At 40.5% G+C, this 21169-nt stretch overlaps 1 protein-coding gene across 2 annotated transcripts; it reads right to left on the bottom strand.

The window, feature by feature from the left end:
- Window positions 1-2207: 2207 nt before the first annotated feature.
- FMO3 (flavin containing dimethylaniline monoxygenase 3) lies at window positions 2208-21169 on the bottom strand. Of its 2 annotated transcripts, XM_036344912.1 has the most exons (9): window positions 21017-21169; window positions 15221-15409; window positions 13862-14024; window positions 13239-13301; window positions 12286-12428; window positions 10521-10720; window positions 7589-7944; window positions 5651-5723; window positions 2208-3183 (listed from the first exon to the last, which is right to left on the bottom strand). In XM_036344912.1, the coding sequence occupies exons 1-9, from the start codon at window positions 21146-21148 to the stop codon at window positions 2841-2843; spliced, it is 1662 nt and encodes a 553-aa protein (XP_036200805.1). In that variant the 5' UTR covers window positions 21149-21169; the 3' UTR covers window positions 2208-2840. The 2 variants fall into 2 exon arrangements, with proteins under 2 accessions (XP_036200805.1, XP_036200806.1); XM_036344913.1 differs by lacking the exon at window positions 13239-13301.

The following is a 21169-nucleotide window of genomic DNA, read 5'->3' on the forward strand; positions in this document are numbered from 1 at the left end:
TATATCTTGCTATTTGCAATGTGGATGGACCTAGAGTGTATTATGCTAGGTAAAATAACTCAGAGAAAGACAAATACCATGATTTCACTTATATGGGAATCTGAAGAAACAACAACAACCCCAGAACAAACAAACAAAACAAAACAGACACAGGCTTATGAATTTAGAGAACAAATGGATGGTTGCCAGAGGGAAGGCAGGAGGAGGATGGGTGAAAAAGATGAAGGGGAATACGAGGAATAAACTTTCAGTTATGAAATAAATAAGTCACAGGATGTAGTATACATGACAGGGAATATAGTCAGTAATATTGTAATAACTTTGCATGGTGACAGGTGGTTACTATCTTACTGTGTTGATCATATCATAAAGTATATAAATGTTGAATTACTATGTTGTATACCTTAAACGGATATAATACTGTTTACCAACTGCACTTTAAAATTAAAAAAATATATCGTTTCTTTTGTGTCTGCTAACTTGAAACAGAACAATTTCTTAACTGTTAGCCTTTCTACCAATCTGATTTGAAATCAGTTACTATCATTGATAATGAACTGGTAAAAAAGGTTTAATTTATTCAATTTGTTAATGAGCTTGCCTGCTATAGTCCTTACACTAGATTCAATCACAAACATATACACCCACCCACATACTACACAGTCACATGTACAAAACAAGGATTTCACTGGTGATCCAGCTAAGTACCCAATGACAAGAATGAGGTGCCCTTTGACTTAGCGTGCTCCCTAGCCCCTTGTTAGTCCTCAGTGTTCTTTTATTAAAAAACTAGAGGCCTGGTGCACAAATTCATGCACGGGGCGGGGGGGGGGGGAGTGCTGGGGTGGAGAGGGACCATGGGAGGTTTGCCGGCTGGGGGAGGGACCCCAGCGGGAGGTTGGCTGACCATGGTGGGAGGTTGGCCAGCTGGAGGGGGAGGGACCGCAGGAGGTTGGCTGCCAGCCCCTAGGAGGGAGCTGGCCCTTGCCCCCCTGGGATAGGGGCCACGTCTGCTGCCACTCACCCCAGGTTCCCTGTTTCAGCCCGGGCCGGGTGGGTGCGGAAGGAACGGACACCAGACGCCGAAGCTGCCGTTGGTGCCCCGCCACCACGCGGTTCCCTGCCTGCCCCCTTCCTTCCCTCACCAGCTGCGGGCAGGTGGCCCTGGGGAAGAGAGAGGAGAAGGCAGTTCCCTGCCTTCCCCCCCTCCTTCCCTCGCTACCATGCCACCACCGCAGCGGGCGGGCGGCCCCCCAGGAAGGAAAAGGCCGGGAGCAAGACAAACCCTTGTGTCGAGGGCCAACTTTTTAAAAAAATATACATTTTATTGATTTTTTACAGAGAGGAAGGGAGAGGGATAGAGAGTTAGAAACATCAATGAGAGAGAAATATCGATCAGCTGCCTCCTGCACATCATCCACTGGGGATGTGCCTGCAACCAAGGTACATGCCCTTGACCAGAATCAAACCTGGGACCCTTCAGTCTGCAGGCTGACGCTCTATCCACTGAGCCAAACCGGTCAGGGCTCAAGGGCTGATTTTCAATAGATCGCAGTGAGGGAGCTGCTCTGCTACGTATGAAACCCCGATCCAGAAGCAGGTCTCTGTGAATGGTTTAGCGCCAGGACTGGCTGGCCAGGGGGAGGGGCCACAGGAGGTTGGCTGTGGGAGTGCAGTGACCACTAGGGGGCAGCTTCTGAGTTGAGCATCTGCCTCCTGGTGGTCAGTGTGTGTCATAGCAACCGGTCGATCGGTTGTTGGGTCATTGGGTCATTCGGTTGCTTAAGCTTTTATATGTATAGATGGATAGATAATATATCATGACCAAGTAAGGTGTATTTCAGGAATGCAAGGTTGGATTAATAGTCAATGAATTCACTATATTTATAAACTAAAAATTATAAATGATACTATCATCTCAATGATCCAGAAAAAAAGCATTAGACAAAAAATTCAACATCTATTCTTGATATAAATTATCAGCAAACTAGGAATTAAAGGAAACTTCCTCAATGTAAAAGTAATTTATGAAAAAATTTATAGCTAACATTGTACTTAATGACAGAAGACTGAATGAATGCTTTATTTTTGAGATCAGGAATAAGGCAAGGATGTCTGATCTCATCACTTCTATTCAACAGTATACTTGAGTTTCTATCCTGTGCAATAAGGCAAGAAAAAGAAATAAAAAAATACCCAAATTGGAATGGGAGGGAACAAAAGCTATCTTTATTTTTAGAGATGATCATCTATGTAGAAAGTATTATGGAATCTACATAAAAGTTCATAGAACAGATAATTGCATTTCTATATGTTAGCAATAAACAGTAGCAAATTAAAAAATTAAACTGCTATTTATAATAACATCCCATGAAATACTTAGGATAAATCTGAAACAGGATAGGTAAGACTTATACACTAAAAACTATAAAATACTACTGAGGAATTAAAGAAGATCTAAATAAATGGAAATATATAGTGTGTCATAGGTTGGAAGACTCAACATAGTTGTGATATCAATTCTCCCCATGACAAAACACCCTTTAAAACGTTTATTAAAGTTTGTTCAGCCTACAAAGCTGCCCTCCCATTTACTGTCCCATCTTCTTTACCTCGAGCATCTCTAAACTTGCCAATTAAGCCTTTTAGAGTCTAGATTCTCATGAAAAAGGAGATGCTGAGTATTTTTCATTATTTGGACTTTGAGTCAAATGGGCCAGAATTCATTTTTACATCTACAGGAAGGGAAAGAGCAGGTATGAGATTTTATACGTGTACATGTATAGGCATATCAGTAATTGAACTTCTAGGCTGAACTCTGAGACCCAAGAACTCTCTCATTAATAAAGTGCAAGCAAAACAGGTAGAAGAAGCAGTGGAAATAAGAGAATTTTAAACAAGTTGTAAAAAGGTTGTGGTCTGTGAGCTTCACTGACTGCTCTTGTCCTGATTGGCTTTACTGAACGGTCCCATTGGGTCAAGATGGCCTTTCTGGCCCCCTCCCACTTTCCTGGTCCCATAAGTCGAAACTGATATGGGCTACAAGGACCAAAGAACACCTGCAGCGCCAGCTGGGGATCAGTCAGGAAGAGCCATGGTATGTTAGGCTTGGCCCCTATGAAGGAGCCCAGCTCGTCCATGTATGTGACGTAATCTGTCTGCAAAGTCTGGCTTTGTCCAAACCTGAGGAAAGAAAAGAGCATATAGGAATGAGTTGTAAACAGAAGCACCGATTTCTTATTTTCTATCTCAGAAAAACTCAAATTTTAGTCAGCACCTCTAGTAACACCCACACTCTTCTCTTTTGCCACAACATTAAATTTATAATTTGTTCTTTGGCTATAAATAAGCTTTTATTTTTCTTTCCTCCCTAATTTATACTCAACTTTGATGTCATTTTAGCCTTTTGCCTCTGGCCATGTGGCCTGAAGTGAACTGGGTTCCCAATTTGGCTGATTAATTTAGTTTTCTCTTTAATACATGACTATTCTGTTTTTAAAATTCATTTTTAACTCTAGTTGACATATAATTGAATACTCTGGATTCATCCATGTTGCAAATGGCAAGATTTTATTATTCTTTTGTGGCTGAGTAGAATTCCATTGTATAAATGTACCACATCTTCTTTATCTATTCATCTATTGATGGACACTTACGATGCCTCCATATCTTGACTATTTTAAACAATGCTGCAATGAACATAGGGGTGCATATATCTTTTAAGATTATTGTTTTCATTCTCTTCAGATAAATACCTCAAAGTGGAACTGCTGGGTTGTACTGTAGTTCCATTGTTAATTTTTTGAGGAATATCTACTGATACTCCTCGCCTACACTTGCTACTTGTTGTCATTTTGGTAATAGCTATTTTGACAGGTATAAGGTGATACCTCATTGTTGTTTTGGTTTGCATTTCCCTGATGATTAGTGATGTTGGGTATGTTCCATGAGTCCATTGGCCATCTGCATATCTTTGCAGACATGTCTGTTCAGGTCCTCTGCCCATTATTTAATCAGATTTTTTGTTTTTGCTATTGAATTATATGAGTTCTTTATATATTTTGGATAGTAACCTCTTATTGGACATATCATTTACAAATATCATCTCCCATTCAGTAGGTTGCGTTTTTGTTTTATTGATGTTTTTTTTCACTGTGCAAAAGCTTTATTTTTCTTAAATTTATTGGGGTAACTTTGGTTAATAACGTAAATTTTAGGTGTACAACTTTATAATATAACATCTGTATACTCTATTGTGTGCTCAACATCCCAAATCTAATCTCCTTCCATTATCTTGTTTACCTTTTTCATCTTTCCAGCAACCCCCTTCCTCTCTGGTAACCAACATTCTGTTGTCTGTATCTATGAGTTTTTTGTTTGTTGCAAAAGCTTTTTACTTTGATCTAGTCCCATCTGTTTATTTTTCCTTTTGTTGCCTTTACCAAAAGAAACGTGTTAAAAAACATTGCAAAGACTGATGTAAAAGCATTTACTGCCTTTGTTTTCTTCTAGGAGTTTTATGGTTTTAGGACTTACATTTAAGTCTTTAATCTTATTGTAGATACGTTTATTTTTGTATATAGTTTAAGAAAATGGCCTAGTTTCAGGTTTTCTTGCATTTGTCTTGTTTTGCCAACATCATTTATTAATGACTGTCTTTCCCCCCCTTATATATTCTTTCCTCCTTTGTTGTAGATTAATTGACCATAAGCATGGGTTTATTTCTGGGCTCTGTATTCTGTTCCATTGATTTAGGTATTTGTTTTTGTGTCAGTACCCTACCGATGTGGAGTACAATTTGAAGTCACAGAGGGTAATACCTCCAACTTTGTTCTTATTTCTCAAGATTTCTTTGGCTATTCAGGGTTTTTTTGTGGTTCCATATAAAATTTAAGATTATTTGTTCTAGTTCTGTGAAAAACACCATTGATATTTTTATAGGGGTTGTGTTGAATCTGTAGATTACTTTGGGTAGTATGGACATTTTAATGATATTCATTCTTCTAATTTATGAACACTGTATATAATTCCACTTATTTGTGCCTTCTTTAATTTCTTTCATCTGTATCTTATCGCTTTCTAAGTACAGGTCTTTCGCTTCCTTGGTCAAATTTATTCCTAGGTATTTTATTATTTTTGATGCAATTGTATGTGGAATTGTTTTCTTAATTTCTCTTTCTGATTGTGTGTTATTTGCATGTAGAAATGCAACAGATTTCTGAATATTAATTTTATATCCTGCAAATACACTGAATTCACTTATTTGAATAGTTTTTTGGTGAAATCATTAGGGTTTTCTATACAGAGTATTACATTATCTGCAAATAGTGACAGTTTTTCTTCTTCCTTTTCAATCTGGATACCTTTTATATCTTTTTCTTGTCTGATCGCTGTGTCTAGGACAGACATGTGGCTAATGAGAAAGAAGCTCTTCGGGAAAGTGTTATAATCATTTCTCAACCTCAGCACTACTGGCATTTTGAACTGGACACTTCTTTGGACTTTGCCAAATGTCTCCTGGGGGGCAAAATCACCCAGTTGAGAACTTAGTCTTATACAGGAGAAATGTAATGACTATTATTTTCCCACCTAATATTGTTTGATTATAGTTAGTCTTCTAATTGTTTGATTAGCAAGTACAACCTCTTACCACTTGAGTTTCTTTCCCATTTTCATATCAATATCATCCATCATTTCCTTTGTAGTTGGCAGGGTACATGAGTCTAGAGAAGAAATGAAGAGAGAAATATTGAAAAAGGCAAATCAGAAATGTATAATTGACACATGATGAATTTTATTCAGTATCTTTAGTAGAATAAAAATTCATAGAAAGAAAGATTTGAGAAGCCAGTGAAACCTGCTTTGGGAATCGCAAAGCTGGTCTGCAATGAGATAGTGACAGTGGAAGGATTCGTAGCTTTAAATCACCCAATCTCATATTCCTGTGACCTTATGGAGGGCCTCATCCTCAGTATACTCAGGAACCTTCATGCACATAATAGCTAAAAGAGTTTCTTCAAATTTCTTGTCTACCTCTTCTTGTTAAGGATTCTTTCAAGAAATAATCTGGTGAAATAGTTCACTCTTAAGGTACATGGCAATGAAAATGGGACAGTAGACAGAAGCATGGTTTTTTTCAGAATCAGCCTGCAGCCAAAGAGGATATTGTAAGGTCTATAAATATCTAATCACTAGGTTGTACACCCAAAACTAATATGGTATTGTTTGTCAACTGTAATTGAAAAATAAAACATTTTTAAAAGGGGGCAGCAAAATCTTTTTTAGTTTTTGTGTGATTTTCACTACACCATCCGAGGTTTTTTCCAATTGCTGATGGTAGCTCGTTGGCCTTTGTAACAATGGCAAGAAGTTATTGTGACATTCACAGTGTACAAATACATCCCAGTCCTTGTTACCTATTATCTCAATGTAGTGGTGCACTGTGGTCAGATATTTGCTGTATTTCTATTAGAATTTTAATCATGTTGTTTGATGTTGTGTCCTAAGTGCCAAGACAGAGCCTGGCACATAGTTGGTGCTCAAGTAATATGAATGAATAAATAATACCCTTTGTTTCTTATAAATTTTTTTGGGGGGTTATATACTGTGTCCAATCTTCCTACAATACCTCAGGCATGAGGCCCTGTTGTGCCTTTCAAGAGAAAAGACAATAGGAGTATTTTATAGGGGAGCACTGTTACAAAAGATCACATGACAGGGCTTTTAGCAGTAATTCTCCTTCGAGGTACACATAAAAGAAAAGCTAATTTAGCCACAACATTTTTAGAAAACATGTATATACACTCTATGATTATAACACTTTCTTCATTACCTATAGTCTAAGCTTTTATGAATAGTATGTTAAGTAAGGTATTCCTATATTGGCCAAGATTCTTGAACCCTTGGATGAAAGGCTACTACTCTTAATGACAGTGATGATCAATATAATTGGAGTAAATTAAATCAATATATTTGAGACATTGCCTTTTCCCATGTAATTCTTGTATTCTTTATTTTTTCACTTATAGCCCAAAGGGGAGAAGATTGTTCATAGAGTAGGAGTGAGCTGACATTGTTATTCTGACACACATGGATAGCAAGAAGACCTCCAGCATGTACTTGACATGTCCTTTCCAACCTTTGCCATGTACTTTGACATTTCAGTGACCCACTGCTATCCTTCTATTGCTTACAGCCTTTCAAAGTCCTTCCAATTCTCCCACTAGAAATCTAAGCTCTTTAACACAGCTGATATGGGCCTTCCTCACCCTGGTTCTTTCCTCCATTTCTTGCCACTCCCTGCCTCTGCTTTATATTGCCTCACACCAAAATGTTTCTGGAGCATCACACACTTTATGCTGTTCTCACATTTATGCCTTTCCCTCTTCATGGAATAACTCACTGTCTAGCTCCCCTCACCGGAAAACCCTAAGGTTTCCCCTATTGTGGCATTTCCCTCACCCTACTTTAAATTCTCTGAGGTCAAGCAGCATGTCTGTCTGGTTCCCTTTACGTATATCTCTAGCACCTAGCTTGGTATCTCAGTAAACGTTTGCTGACTGACTGAATGAAAGAATGGCCCACCTACTTGCAAACACTTTAGCAGCCCAGCGGGCTTGCTGGTCTGCTGTGGGGATGGCAGCCCCAAGGGACTGGACAAAGCCAATCACGGCCAAGGTTGGCTTCTCCATCATTGGAGGGAAGATGCCTTTAAACAAGGTGACCTCATTGTTTCTGCTCTTGATGATGGAGTCATCAAGGAAGGGGTAGGCGTATGCATAGCCTGTTGCAAAGATGACAAAGTCAATGGCCTCAAACACGGTCCCATCCTCAAACACGGCTGAGGTCTCTGTGAACTCCTTCACACCAGGCTTGATGGACAGTGTGCCACACAGGATGCGTGATGGGAGCTCATCATTGAACACAGGCTCTTTCCTCAGGGCACTGTGCAGAAACAAGAAAAGGCCTTTGCTGTAAAGTACATCATTTCCAAGAGATATCTACAGCAGCCCTTAGTTTTGCAACCAAATTTGAGCAGGTGAACATCAGCATGAGGACAACGGAACTCTCTTCTTTTGGGTAATTCCTTTCCTATTGCCTAAAGCAGTTCCTAAGAATTTCTGTCTGAGCTGCCTCTTTTGGTGCCTGGAAACTTGAAAATGCTCTTATGGGTATGTACGCTATTTGGAAACTCATCAAATGGGTTAGAATAACACTAATTCGGAGGCATAATAAAGTGGTTGAATGTTGACTGTGCAACTAGATGACCTAAATGTATAACCTAGCTCCATCTCTTTCTGGCTGCTACTTCTCTGCACTTGTTTTCTTCCGTGTAAAATGGAGATAACATAGAATCTACCTCATGAGGTAGCTCTGAGAATGAAACAATGTTCTGTAATGCACTTACAAGAGTGCCTGGCACACAAGAGCATCATTATTATAAGTGAACTATTACTGTAGCTGAGGTCGCATCGTACGTGAGGAAATCAGATTTGTTGTGGTAGTATGTTTTATTGCCAAGTCTTTCATCAACTGTGGTCACAGAAGAAAGTATAACAACTTGGATACTGCACTTCTGTTGCCAAAATTCTAGGCCTTTTTTTTTTTTTTATGATATTCTTCATTTTGAGTTAACTTTCAGGGATTTGGGACTTTCTTCTATCTCAAATCCTAAGGAACTTTTTAAATCTTAGAATTTGTCCCTATGCTTCCACACTGTTCTCCACCTCTCTAACCCTGCAATCTCTTCTTTTACCTTAAAAGGTGACAAGAAGCAGGTCGCAGTGAAACCTGTTTTTCTCTCCCCTTTTCCACCTCTGCTCTCCAAGGCAGGAGTGGGAGTATGCCAATACCTTAGGCTACTTGGAACCCTTTCTAGGAAGGAGCTTAGTTCTTAGTAGTAGACTTCCAAAACTGTGTTTCAGTTGTCTCAAGAACAAAGGCAAAATACAATTCGCAGTTACTGTTACAGGACAAAAATAATCTTAACTAGCTCGAGCGTTAGAAGTTCTATTACATTAAACATAATTTTAAATGCATGAAATCACCTTTTCTTTTTTCTTTAGGGGCCTAGCAGTCTGCCAGACTAGGTCGCATAAGTGCTGTGGAGTGAGGCTCTGGCTCCCAAGCCTGGCATTTGCTATTTCAATTTCCAGTTCCCTCTTATTTTTCCTTAACCCGTTTCTCTAAACACAATGAAACACTTTTGCTAGCGTGGGCCAAATAGAAAATTTCTCTGTGGATCCTCTCTTTTCTTACCCATTTATTTATTTTTTTTCTGTTGATACAGTGATTCTTCTACCTAGAATGCCTTTCTCATTAGAAGGGGTTGGGCTCTGTCTCCATAGAGAAACGCATACATGAATCTCTTTACATTTATTGACTTCATCAGTTCTGTGGAAATCAAATACCTGGTGTGTCCCATGCCCTCTGACCATCCTGAAAAAATGCCAACTCTTCCATGGAGGAGGAGGTGTGTGCTTTTGTTTTGAGACTTCCTACTTGCTAAGACATGTTAATTGCTCCACAGAATCATATTAAACATTTGAGGCTATTGAGAACCAATATTTTGTGAAGCTTTATAGTTTACAAAGTAAGTTGTATATATTTTTAATCTTACTGAATACCACAACAGTCTTGAGGAGTAAGTATTATTATTTCTATCCCCATTCGCCCATAAGCATAGACAAGATGTTCCTTAAAAAAACACACAATTTAGCCCTAGCCAGTTTGGCTCAGTGGATAGAGCGCTGGCCTGTGGAGCAAAAGGTCCTGGGTTTGATTTCAGTCAAGGGCATGTACCTTGGTTACAGGCTCCTCCCTGGCCCAGGCCCTTGGTCAAGGTGTGTGCAGGAGGCAACCAATTATTGTGTCTTTTTCACATCGTTGTTTCTGTCTTTCCTTCTCTCTTCCACTGTCTCTAAAAATCACTGGGATATCGGATAAGGATTAAAAAAACAAACAAAAAAACCCCCACACAATTTATGCCCAGTCAGTCTTGCTTAGTGGTGGAGCATTGACCTATGAACCAAAAGGTCAGGGTTTGATTTCTGGTCGGGGCACATGCCTGGGTTGTGGGCTTGATCCAGTAGGGGACATGCAGGAGGCAGCCAATCAGTGATTCTCATCATTGATGTTTCTATCTCTCTCTTCCCCTCCCTTCCTCTCTGAAATCAATAAAAATATATTTAAAAAATCACAAACAGAGTTTATGAGTTGGCTCAGTCCACAAACCTCTGTCTAGATTGTAGCTACCACAACCAAATCCTGCACATCAGGGTGATCTAGCTGCCTGCTCCATCCCCTTTTGTACTCTTCCATATGCCTTTCCCCACTTGACTAATTTCAGTAAGATTTTTATCCCATACCTGATCTCTGGATTTACCGCGTCTCTTATATCGTCATCCATTCAATCCCGACCAGCCTCAGTGAAATAACTAAAGTAAGATCTAGAGAGGAAAAATTCCACTTAAACTAGAGCCCCACTCTTTTGAATGATAAGTATGTGTTATTTGCAGTACCCATTTAAAGGCATCAGGCCGTAGTTCTCATGCTTAAAGCATGTGTTCATCTTCTTCACATATAGCCAGTCAGAGAGGAATGAAGGAAGGACATTCTGGAGAAAGGATGCAAACCGGGTAATGTACACCATGTCCCAAGGATAGCCGTCCTCCCAAACCCGGCTCATGACCCAGGAACCGCTTCTGGTGCTGATCATGACCTGATGGGGGAAGCAACATTGATTTCAATATCATTCTGTGAGAAATAAGCAGATACAACACAAGTCTATGGACATATCCATGTATTTATTTCCTTCACTATCCAGGCAAGAGCATCTCTAAAAAGGTGGGTTCATAATTGAAACCAGGTAGAGGAAGACCTACTTCCCTCTCCACCATAGAGGGCTAATGCATAGTTGTTGAAAGAATGAGAACCTACTATCTCAGAACCAGAGGGCTCTGTATTCAGCCCACAAACATGTTTCATCTTCATACACTCAGGGAATAAGATGGTAGGTCTGGTAGAAACCAGCTAACCCAGTGGACCTCAGTGGTGGAATTGCTGGGTTGTGTGTGGGAAATGTAGCTAAATCTCCAGCTGAAATGAGGCTGAGGAGATGCCAAGGATTGAATTCTGTTCTCTGATCTCCTTTGCTATTTCTCTCTACACACCTACCCAGCACCTTGTGGGACAGCCCACAACACGGCAGCTGCCTCAGCCTGGAGTCAAGCCCGGCTGCTTGCCTATTGTACAACTTTTGTAATAACCCAAGGGAAAATGACTTTAAAAATCCTAAGCTTTTCTTTCATATATTTACGAATTTATTTATTGAGCACCCATTTCCTTAAAAATATGCTGTTTCTTCAGGGTCTACTGGTCATGTATGATGCAGCCTGGAGTCCTCTGGGAAGCCTTCCTTGACTCCATCCAGGCTACGTTAGGTTCTTCTTTCATGGTGCTGCCACTGCCACAGCTAATGTCGCTGATGTCTCATTATTTCCTTTTGCAATGGTGTGCATACCTGTCATCCCAAGTCCACCCATTGCCTGCTCCTTTAAGTCAGGCAGTAGTCTGACTTGTTTGTGTGTTTGTTTATAAAAAGTGCCTGTGCCCCACCGGTGTGGCTCAGTGTTTGAGCATCAATCCATGAACCAGGAAGTCACGGTTCGATTCCTGGTCAGGACACATGCCAAGGTTATGGGCTCGATCCACAGTAAGGGGTGTGCAGGAGGCAGCCGATCAATGATTCTCTCTCATCATTGATGTTTCTATCTCTCTCTCCCTCTCCCTTCCTCTCTCTAAAATAAATAAACAAACAGAAAAAAACAAATCTGAAACTCCTACATTAAAAAAAAAAGTGCCTGATACTGGTTGAGCAGTAGCTGTTGAATAGATAAACAGTAGTAAGAACTATACCTTGTGTATCTTCCAGACCTTCAGGGTGGTAAGTGATAAGAATTACTATTAAATAAGTGAAGGTAGAGCTTGACTAGCCACCAGTTTGCTTGGAGGTGATCAGAACATAAAATTAGTAAGAAATGCGCACTTGCATATGTGTATAGCACATGCACTTACCTCTGATTCCAGCAGAATGCACTTCCATATGAGCATGGCCACATTACCTTGCTTCACAGGGAGAATGTCTATAGTCTCCCCTGGTTTAATGGGCATATATAGCAGGGGGATTCCTTGTGGTAAGACATGGCAAACACTGTCCTCAGTGTTTGGTTTAGTAGTACAGCCATACTCCAGGTGTGTTTTCCCCAAACCTTTCTGTTCATTTACCTGTGTAGCCAGACGACTGAGCTCCACAGCAATGTCACATCCCGAGTTCCCCAGGCCAATCACAAGGACCCTCTTCCCCTTGAAGGCTTCTGGGCCCTTATACTCCCGGCTGTGGAGGTAGTGGCCCTGAAACTGGTCTAGGCCTAAGTAGAACATGGGGAATAGTTGGAGTTGATTTGAGAAGAAATTGTACTCATGTATTTTGATATTTTTATTTTTAAACCTCCTATTAGCAGTCTTAATTTTTAAAAACAGTCCCTATTTGAAATGCATTTATCCTTTTGATGGTTTTTGATAAGAAACCTTCAAATAGTTACGATTAGTGCCTTTAAGAAACCCTTAAGATAAGAGAACTTCTATTTTGTTAATCCTCACCAAGGGCATTCCCCCCGCCCCCAACATTGATTTTTTTAGAGAGAGTGGGAGGGAGGCGAAGAAACAGAGAGAGAGAAACATTGATGTGAGAGAGACACATCAATTGGTTGCCTCCTGCATGCGCCCAGACCAGGCCCAGGGATTGAGCCTACAATGGAGGTATACACCCTTGACCAGAATCGAACCTGGGACCCTTCAGTCTGTGGGCTGGCACTTTAGCCACTGAGCAAACTGGCTAGGGTGAGAACTTCTATTTTGATAATAATAATAGCTAGTATTTCTTGAGAACTTACTGTGGGTTGGGCCTTCTGCTAAAGGCTTTATATATTTTAACCATTTAATCTTGATAACATCTCTGAATGATAGCTATTGGTATTATCTCAATTTTAAAAGACAAGGAAATTGAGACAAATAAGTGGCTTACTAAATTCACGTGGTAAGGAACCAGTGGAATAAGGAGTTGAGGCCAGGTGTTCTAAGCCTACACTATTTATTGTAAGCCTAAAGGATATAGACTGCCTCTTAACATTAGTGGTTTTGACCTTCTATTTTCCCAGAATCTCTACTCTTTTAATTACCTTGGCCTATGAACATCATGCCTTGAGTTGGGAACTCTAATATTTTTGAGTGGACATGTGTTTCTGTTGGAAGGAAGAAAGAAATGCTGTTTGTGTATTGTATTATTTGACGTTTGCTACTTTTGTATAGTAATGGAGCGTGCCAACACACACACACACACACACACACACACACACACACACTCACACTGAGAATTTTAAAGTTAATTTGCAAAATGTGGATATATATGAAATTAGAAAACCCAAATTTCCTCTATAAATAACAAATGTGTTTATGTTATAAATAAGAAAATGACTTTTTTTAAACAATTTTGCAGTTGGACTCTATTTTTGTGAACATATCACTTCACTCAGAGATCCCATGTGCTGTCAGGACTTACATTCGAGTCTAAGATATGACCTGTGTCTTCATCTTAATTCTGACTTACAGGTCCTTGATTCGTTTAGTATAGAGGTCCAGGAGGCCAATTATTACTACATTTCACATGACATCAAACTTAAAAATTTTGTTTTGAAATCTTTGAGACCTTAAGAATAATCAATATACAATCTAGGAAAAGATCTATTTCAACATTGATGTTTGTGTATAAGTCCCAAAATTATTACGTATTTCCCAAACTTACCAGGAAGAGAATCATTTGGCAGATTGGGGTACACATGATGTCCCGAACAAACCATCACAGCATCAAAAATAGTTGATTCCTGCTTCCCGTTCTTTTCTGAAACAACTTCCCATTGGCCAGTAACTAAGAAGCTGGGACATTTCTTTACACTAGAAACCAGGGTCTTAAAGAAAATCAGAAAGAAATTTATTCTAGTTATCATTCTGTATTTAACATTTTAGCCGTGTTTCTGTGGAGGAAATCGCTGTTGTGAGCTCTCCTGGTCATTGAGACATGTATGGGAAGACATTCAAATAGGAGTCACAGTGAATCTTCAAATCTCACAGGGAAAATTCCTTACCGGGGTATCTTTACTCGTTTGACAAGAAGTTAGTAGATTTGGGATACCTAACTGGGGGTATTCTGGAGGAAAATGCCATTTGCAGTCTGCCATCCCCCACGACATTCATGACTTCTTCCTCTTTGTTCTCACTTCCCATCTATTCCTTATGTATGAGAATGTCTGAGGGTTCAAGACAGTCTCTCCTTTGCTCTGAATAGATACTCTTCCTTTGGAAATATTAGCCACTTTCACAGTATCATTATTATGTAAGTATATGTAAAAATCAAATCAAATTAAATACAACTGCAATCATGTTTATTATAATTAATTAAATTATTTTAATTTATAACATTTATTATAATTAAGAATCATAATTGGGACAATAGATAATATAATTTTATTTACTGTTATTAAACACAACAAATAAAATTATATATGTAATCCAACATCATAATTTTTCTGATTGTTTTTTGAGGTATGTGTGCTCTGTATTTAACAGTAAAGAATGGAAGTTAAGAGTTCTAAACAAAGGTAAAGCATTGCTGTTATTTTCAAAGTCAGTGCCTCAGTGCCATAATTCCCAAGGCTCCTAGTCTAAGGAGCTAAGTGGGTGGACAATGCTGGAAAAAACTGTTGTAATCAGTCATTTAAGTTGCTACTTTCTCCATAATGGAAGAATTTCTAATGAATGCCATGCTTTCTTGAGCCACAAAGTATTGACAGAAATAAGAACTAGAGAATTTGAGATTGTTGCTAAAATATGAGAGCATGAGGATGGAATGCACACGGTGACAGCATTTTCTGTGGCATTTTCAAAGCTCTCAGAGATTCATGGGGAACATGTTTAGGGACAAAGACAAAACAAAACACATCAACAATGCATGAGTACTTTACAGTCTGCACCAACACAGCTTACCTCCTGTGGGGGTGGTGTCCAACCATTTGGCTCTGATTTCTCTAGGTGAGTGCTGTGCCCTTGCTTTCTCGCTAACCCATACACATTTTGACGTCAACAGCACAAGTTACAAGGCTCATACCTCAAACTGTATATATCTTAAAAGATTCTTCTTTTCAGCAAATGTCCTTATGTATTCCTGGAGCTTGCCATGGTGCATGAAGTTGGGGTAATCCTCAGGGTACGGGAAGTCCGGAAAGCACATCATCTCCTTGGAAGAGTTGGTGAATACAGACGGGTAAATGCTGGCTCTGTCTTCTTCTGCATGTTCCTGGAAGAATAACAAAGCTTCAAAAGGAAAACAAGAATGCTGTGGCCCTTAGTGGACATTCAGTGCTCCGATGACTGAAAGCTTTTTAATACGTAAAAGAAAATAATAAAACCTCCCAAAGACCCATGAAAAAAATGAACAGGTCTCTGTAAGATTTGGAAAGAAAGCCATAGCCCCTGGCTCAGAGTGGGCCACTGTCAACCTTAGTCCTCTTATTCTGATAACCCCCCGTATTAGCTCTGTTTTTTCAGTCCCATAGGGTTTTCTTTCTTTTTTTAATCAGAGCAGTGATTCTGATCTGACACTTATGTTAAACACTCCCCCCCCCCCTCTCTCTCTCTCATCCAAAGGAGGCTGCAGCTTTTAGCCTACTTAATTGACTATATGGTGTTCAGCAAACTCTTCAACAGCAATAGAACCCTCTGTTGAAGTGGTTTCCCAACTTGGGTGAAATCAGAATTACCTTAGACCATAGATTCCTCGTACTACCCCCAGAATTTCTGACTCAGTGTGTCTGGGATGGAGCCTGAGAATTTGCATTTCCAACTATTAGGGAATTGTTGATGTGGCTCGTCCAGGGACCGCATTTTTTGGAAGTGAACTCTGTGCTTGAGGAGTTCCCTAGCTCACCAATTAGCGGCTTTCACTCTTTACCAGGAAACATAGGAAACCAGAAGCCATAGCCCTTGTGTTCCATGGGCACTTCACTTTAAAGTCACTGTGTAATGGAAAAGCAGCTTCTTTTGAGAAGTGGTTGAAGGCTTAATGGTTGAAAAGTCAACATTTCCTCTCTGTTGCAAGCACAGGGCAGAAGTTCACACAATAGGCTGCCTTAGAAGTACCTTCAAAAGTTGGCAGCCTCAGCTTCCCCAAATCCTGAGGGAACTCCCATGGAATGATGGAAGAGAAAGGAATGTCATGTTGCTGTTGGACTCAAGATGTCTGTCTCCTGCCAGCCCCAACTGATGTCGGGAAGATTGAGACAAAAAGTACTGGAAAGAATTGGGAAGAGTGTGTCTCTTGGGGCTGCCCGAGGCCTCGGTGTTTTCCCTGAAGTTGGAAATAACACCTCGTCTTCTCATGGTTGCTGTAAGCTCAAATTTTAACTTTTTAAACCTCAATTGGAAGTTTCTGCTAAGGTCAGAAAGAGAAGGCTCATGCTTGAGATGTTCTTACATCTGTCTTCCCTGTTCCCCACAGCTGGTGCCTTTCATTGACAGTTAAGAGCAGAAGGGTTGAAGGAGGTTTCTCAGCTGCCCATTGAAGGCAGCGAGGGCTGAGCTGCAGGCTGGGGACTAGTTAAAAAAATGTAAGATTCTGCTCTTGAATTATTTCCATGTTGAATGAATCTATGCCCTTTGGCCCCTGGACCCCAGCCAATCAGAACACAGGGAGAAGAATGTGTGTCCCACAGCTCCTTGGATTTCCCCCCCCTAAGAGGCTGTTCTCCAAAACAAAAGGAAATAGATGTATTGTATAACAACAGACAGTTGCTCCAGAGAGCTCCCATTTTCATTATTTCAATATGTTGGGTGGTTCAGTAAGGCAGAAATGAAGCTCAGACTCTGCCTCTGGCTGAGAGAGCTTGCCCTAAACCCAGAGATCCAAGCAGCTGCAGGCAATTTCCCACCGCCTGCCTGGAGTTATCACTGCATCCATGTCTCATCTTTGCTGCTAGAACATAAGCAACTTGAGGGCAAGGTCAGAGGCAAGTTCAAGAACGCTGTACGTGCATTTTAGTAGTCTGCCTTGATCTCCTTTTGTTTTCCGTCTCTGCTTATCAGTCTCATTTCTCTTGATCTAAATGTACCCTTGAGGTCCAGCTCAGAAATTGCCTCCTTCCTCATGCCTTTCCTTGCCTTCCTCCTCACCAACTGGAAATCATCTCCCTCCACCATGCTCTGATGGTCTTCACTGCCCTCCTCACATGTTCACTTGTACTATAGCTATCCTAATGCTTCTTTTCTCTCTGCTTTTGAAATACTAGCTGCCTGCCATACCTCTTAACTGCAGCTATACTTAACACAGTGCCATATACATAATTACACAAATATGTATATTTGTTGAATGAATAAATGAATAGATAAGTAGAACAAAAGTTCAGATAGTTCTGTTTCCCCCCTTTACAGCCCAAATATTCTGACCTATTGTACTCAGGTTGTTGAGCAAGCTCTTATTACAGCAGATTAAAATTGTTTGAGGCCAGGAGGCCCTGTTAGAGAGTATGTGAAACTTAAAACATGCTCATACTCAACCTGCTAGTGTGTAAACCCAATTTGGCTTTTATTTTATAGGAAAAGCACACAGTGAAAAGTTCAGAATGATCAGGTTTCTTTCTTCTGGAACACCTTTGCCTAACAGGACTTGCAACATGGTAGCTTATATAATACATTTTTCAAAAATCCCTCTCTGATCATACATTGTACCAAGCCACTTTTCTTTGAAAAGAAGGAAGGATTTTGATATGCGGAGGGGGCTAAAGTTTACAATATTTGTAATGTTTATAGCCACATAGGGCCTTTGATATAATTTTGCTCATACACATGACCTCATGGAAAGGATAGCTCAGAGTCTGACTTTGCATCTTACCAGCCTATCATCTGATCTGGCTGCACTGGTTAACTTGGACCCCTGGGTACACCATGTTCAGTGCCTTCTCTGGAGTGCGGGTTACCCTATCTAGAAACCTTTTCCACCTGGTACTGTCACCTGGTTGGACACTGTGCATCTGCAGGGTGCCATTCACAGGCTACAGTGGGAATGGCACTCTCTGCAGTGTGTCACATAGTGGACATCCTTCAAGTCTTCAGCTAACAGCCATCTGTGCAGGAAGTTTTCCCTGACCTGCTGAGATTTCAGTAGTCCACCCTCTTCTAAATCTCAAGGCACTTGCTCATTAAATTAACAGTCACCACGTTGACAATCTAGTTGTCGTAAGGTTCCATAATCTCATATTTGAAACACTTCTGGCCACATATATTTTAGAATTTATAGACTTGGGTATGATTTTCCATAATACTCCTTGTGAGATCTGGGGCGGGGGGCGGGGGACACACCCTATAAATAAAATGCAATAAAATTCTGCAGAGAAACACAAAGTGAAACAAGTCAAGACTATAAATAGCCTTGTGGGTTCAGCTCATGCTTTGTAAGACTTTAGGACACATTTGCTATCAAAGGAGCTTTTGCCCATTTTTTATAAAAGGATTGTGGACCTATATGGTAGCTTGCTTCACCAGATGGAGCAGGAACTATTTATGTAGAGTGACTATGTCACCTATATTAGTCATCTTACTACCTAATACACAACTCTGCCAAAATAGATGCTCAAGCAGCATTTAACTGTTGCTAATGAGATAACAGAGAACCATTTCATGATTTAGGCAAAGCTGGCCATATCTCCCTGAGCAAATGTAAATAAAGAAAACCGACCCAGCTGGCATGGTTCGGTGGTTGAGAATCAACATTTGAACCTGGAGGTCATGGTCGGGGCCCAGGCCCAGGTTGTGGGCTCAATCCCCAGTGTGGGGCGTGCAGGCAGCAGCCAGCCAATGGTTCTCTCTTGTCATTGATGTTTCAATCTCTCTCTCCCTCTCCCTTTCTCTCTGAAATCAATAAAAATATATTGGGGTGGGGGTCGGGGGGGAGAAAACTGAGTTCTTTTAAAAAAAAAAATCCTTACCTGAGGATATTTTTCCATTGATTTTTAGGGAGAGTGGAAGAGAGAGGGAAAGACAGAGAAATATCATTGTGAGAGAAACACATTGATTGGTTGCTTTCTACACATGCCCAGGGCCCTTGACCAGAATTGAACCTGGGATCCTTCGGTACCCAGGCCAACACTCTACCCCAGCCGTGGGCAAACTATGGCCCGCGGGCCGGATCCGGCCCGTTTGAAATGAACAAAACTAAAAAAAAAAAAAAAAAAGACCATACCCTTTTATGTAATGATGTTTACTTTGAATTTATATTAGTTCACACAAACACTCTATCCATGCTTTTGTTCCGGCCCTCCAGTCCAGTTTAAGAACCCATCATGGCCCTCGAGTCAAAAAGTTTGCCCACCCCTGCTCTACCCACTGAGTAAAACAGTCTAGGGCAGAAAACCGAATTCTTAAAAAACAATAACCTCTTCATGATTCCCCAATGAAAAATAAAAATTAATGATCTTATAACTTACGTAATATTTTCAGGATTATAGGACCCCTAATTTAAAAAAAATATGTTTTCATTGATTTTAGAGAGGGAGAAAGAGAGAGGGAGAGAGAGAGAAACATTGATGTGAAAGTGATACATCATTTGGCTGCCTCCTACGTGTCCCCTACCAGGGATTGAGCCGGCAACCTAGGCATGTGCCCTGACCAGGATTTGAAACAGTAACCTTTTGGTGCATAGGACAACAATCAACCAACTGATTCACACTAACCAGGGCCCCAATTTTTTATATATAAGCTTTTGAGGTGAATACAAATGTGTTTTAAATTCGCACCGATAACGCTCTATTATAGCAACCTGTTGTTGCAGGTTGGGTTACAACAGACCAAGGGAGAATACATTTACAAGGTGAATGATGTGGATATAATTAATGTCTTTAAGCCAAACACATATCGTCTACATCCAATAACAATGGTTGGGGAATTCACAACAGAAAAGCTAGATTTTTTTCCCAAAGTTGGCTTTTGAAATTTAAAAATTGTGTTTATAATGAATATTTCCTTATTATATTATTTCTACAACAATGAGGCTGAATGGCAGGCAATCTGTTTTTCCTCTGGATTTGGACTTCACAGAGTATTCAGTAATCACACAACCAACACACACAATCATTTATAAAAGCTTATAATGCTTTCCCAGTAGACATGAGTTAATTATAGAATCAACCCATTAGAACTGGAAGGCACACTAGAGATAACTTCATTTCCAACCTCTGCATTTGACAAATGAGCATTTGAGGTCCAGAAAGAAAAGTGACTTGCCTAAAATCTATCTGCCCAGAAAACCTAAGAGTTGAGACTAGAACTTGGGACTTCTGACCCCCAACTAGGTTTTTCTTTTCCTTTTCTTCCAGGTTCCTAGGATTTAAGAGCAATAGGTTCAGAATCCTGTCAGTCACACGGGGAGGCAGTGGGGTGATTTTTGTCTAATTACTGACTTTAGCACTCTTTGCAGCTTGGAGATCTGGGCTTTGTCAGACTGGTCACAGTCTATAATAATAAAAGTGCAATGTGCTAATTAGACTGGACGTCTTTCCGGACAACCTTCCGGATGAAGCCGGGCCTGCAGCTGCTGGATCGAGGCAGCCGCCGTGGCTGCGAGGGAGGGATCCAGGCAGCCATCGTGACTGTGAAGGCCTACTCTTGCACAAATTTTGTGCATCGGGCCTCTAGTGTTTAATAAGCTGGAGACATCCTTTTCACAATAAGCCCTGTGCTGGTGCGATATAGTTTTGAATGATTGGACATTAGTGAGATGAGAGAGATGAGATTTTACTTTCCAGATCTGGAACATTTTGTGACCTTCCTCCACGTCCGAATTAGAATTGATTAGATTTAATTTGCTGTATAACCCATCTCCTTTCTCTTGGTGTTCCAGTGGTGTGCCACTCACCGAGAATTTCCACAGGCCTCCAACATCATTGCTCCTTTCGAAGCAGGTGGGCTCCAGCCCCTCTTCCAGACAGCACCGTATGGAGGCCAAGCCACTGACGCCAGCTCCAATCACTGCCACCTTCTTTGCCATGCTTTCCTGTCCACAGGGTTA

The sequence above is a fragment of the Myotis myotis genome, unplaced genomic scaffold (genome assembly GCF_014108235.1).
Source record: "Myotis myotis isolate mMyoMyo1 unplaced genomic scaffold, mMyoMyo1.p scaffold_m19_p_18, whole genome shotgun sequence".
Classification (NCBI taxonomy): domain Eukaryota; kingdom Metazoa; phylum Chordata; class Mammalia; order Chiroptera; family Vespertilionidae; genus Myotis; species Myotis myotis.

What these genes read in the sequence shown, in the direction of transcription:
- FMO3 (XM_036344912.1), bottom strand. Translation starts at nt 21,148, where the DNA reads ATGGCAAAGAAGGTGGCAGTGATTGGAGCTGGCGTCAGTGGCTTGGCC. An exon ending in GAGGCCTGTGGAAATTCTCG is followed by an intron (nt 15,410 to 21,016) that starts GTGAGTGGCACA and finishes TTATTCTTCCAG; the next exon opens with GAACATGCAGAAGAAGACAG. An exon ending in TAAGATATATACAGTTTGAG is followed by an intron (nt 14,025 to 15,220) that starts GTATGAGCCTTG and finishes ATTTTCTTTAAG; the next exon opens with ACCCTGGTTTCTAGTGTAAA.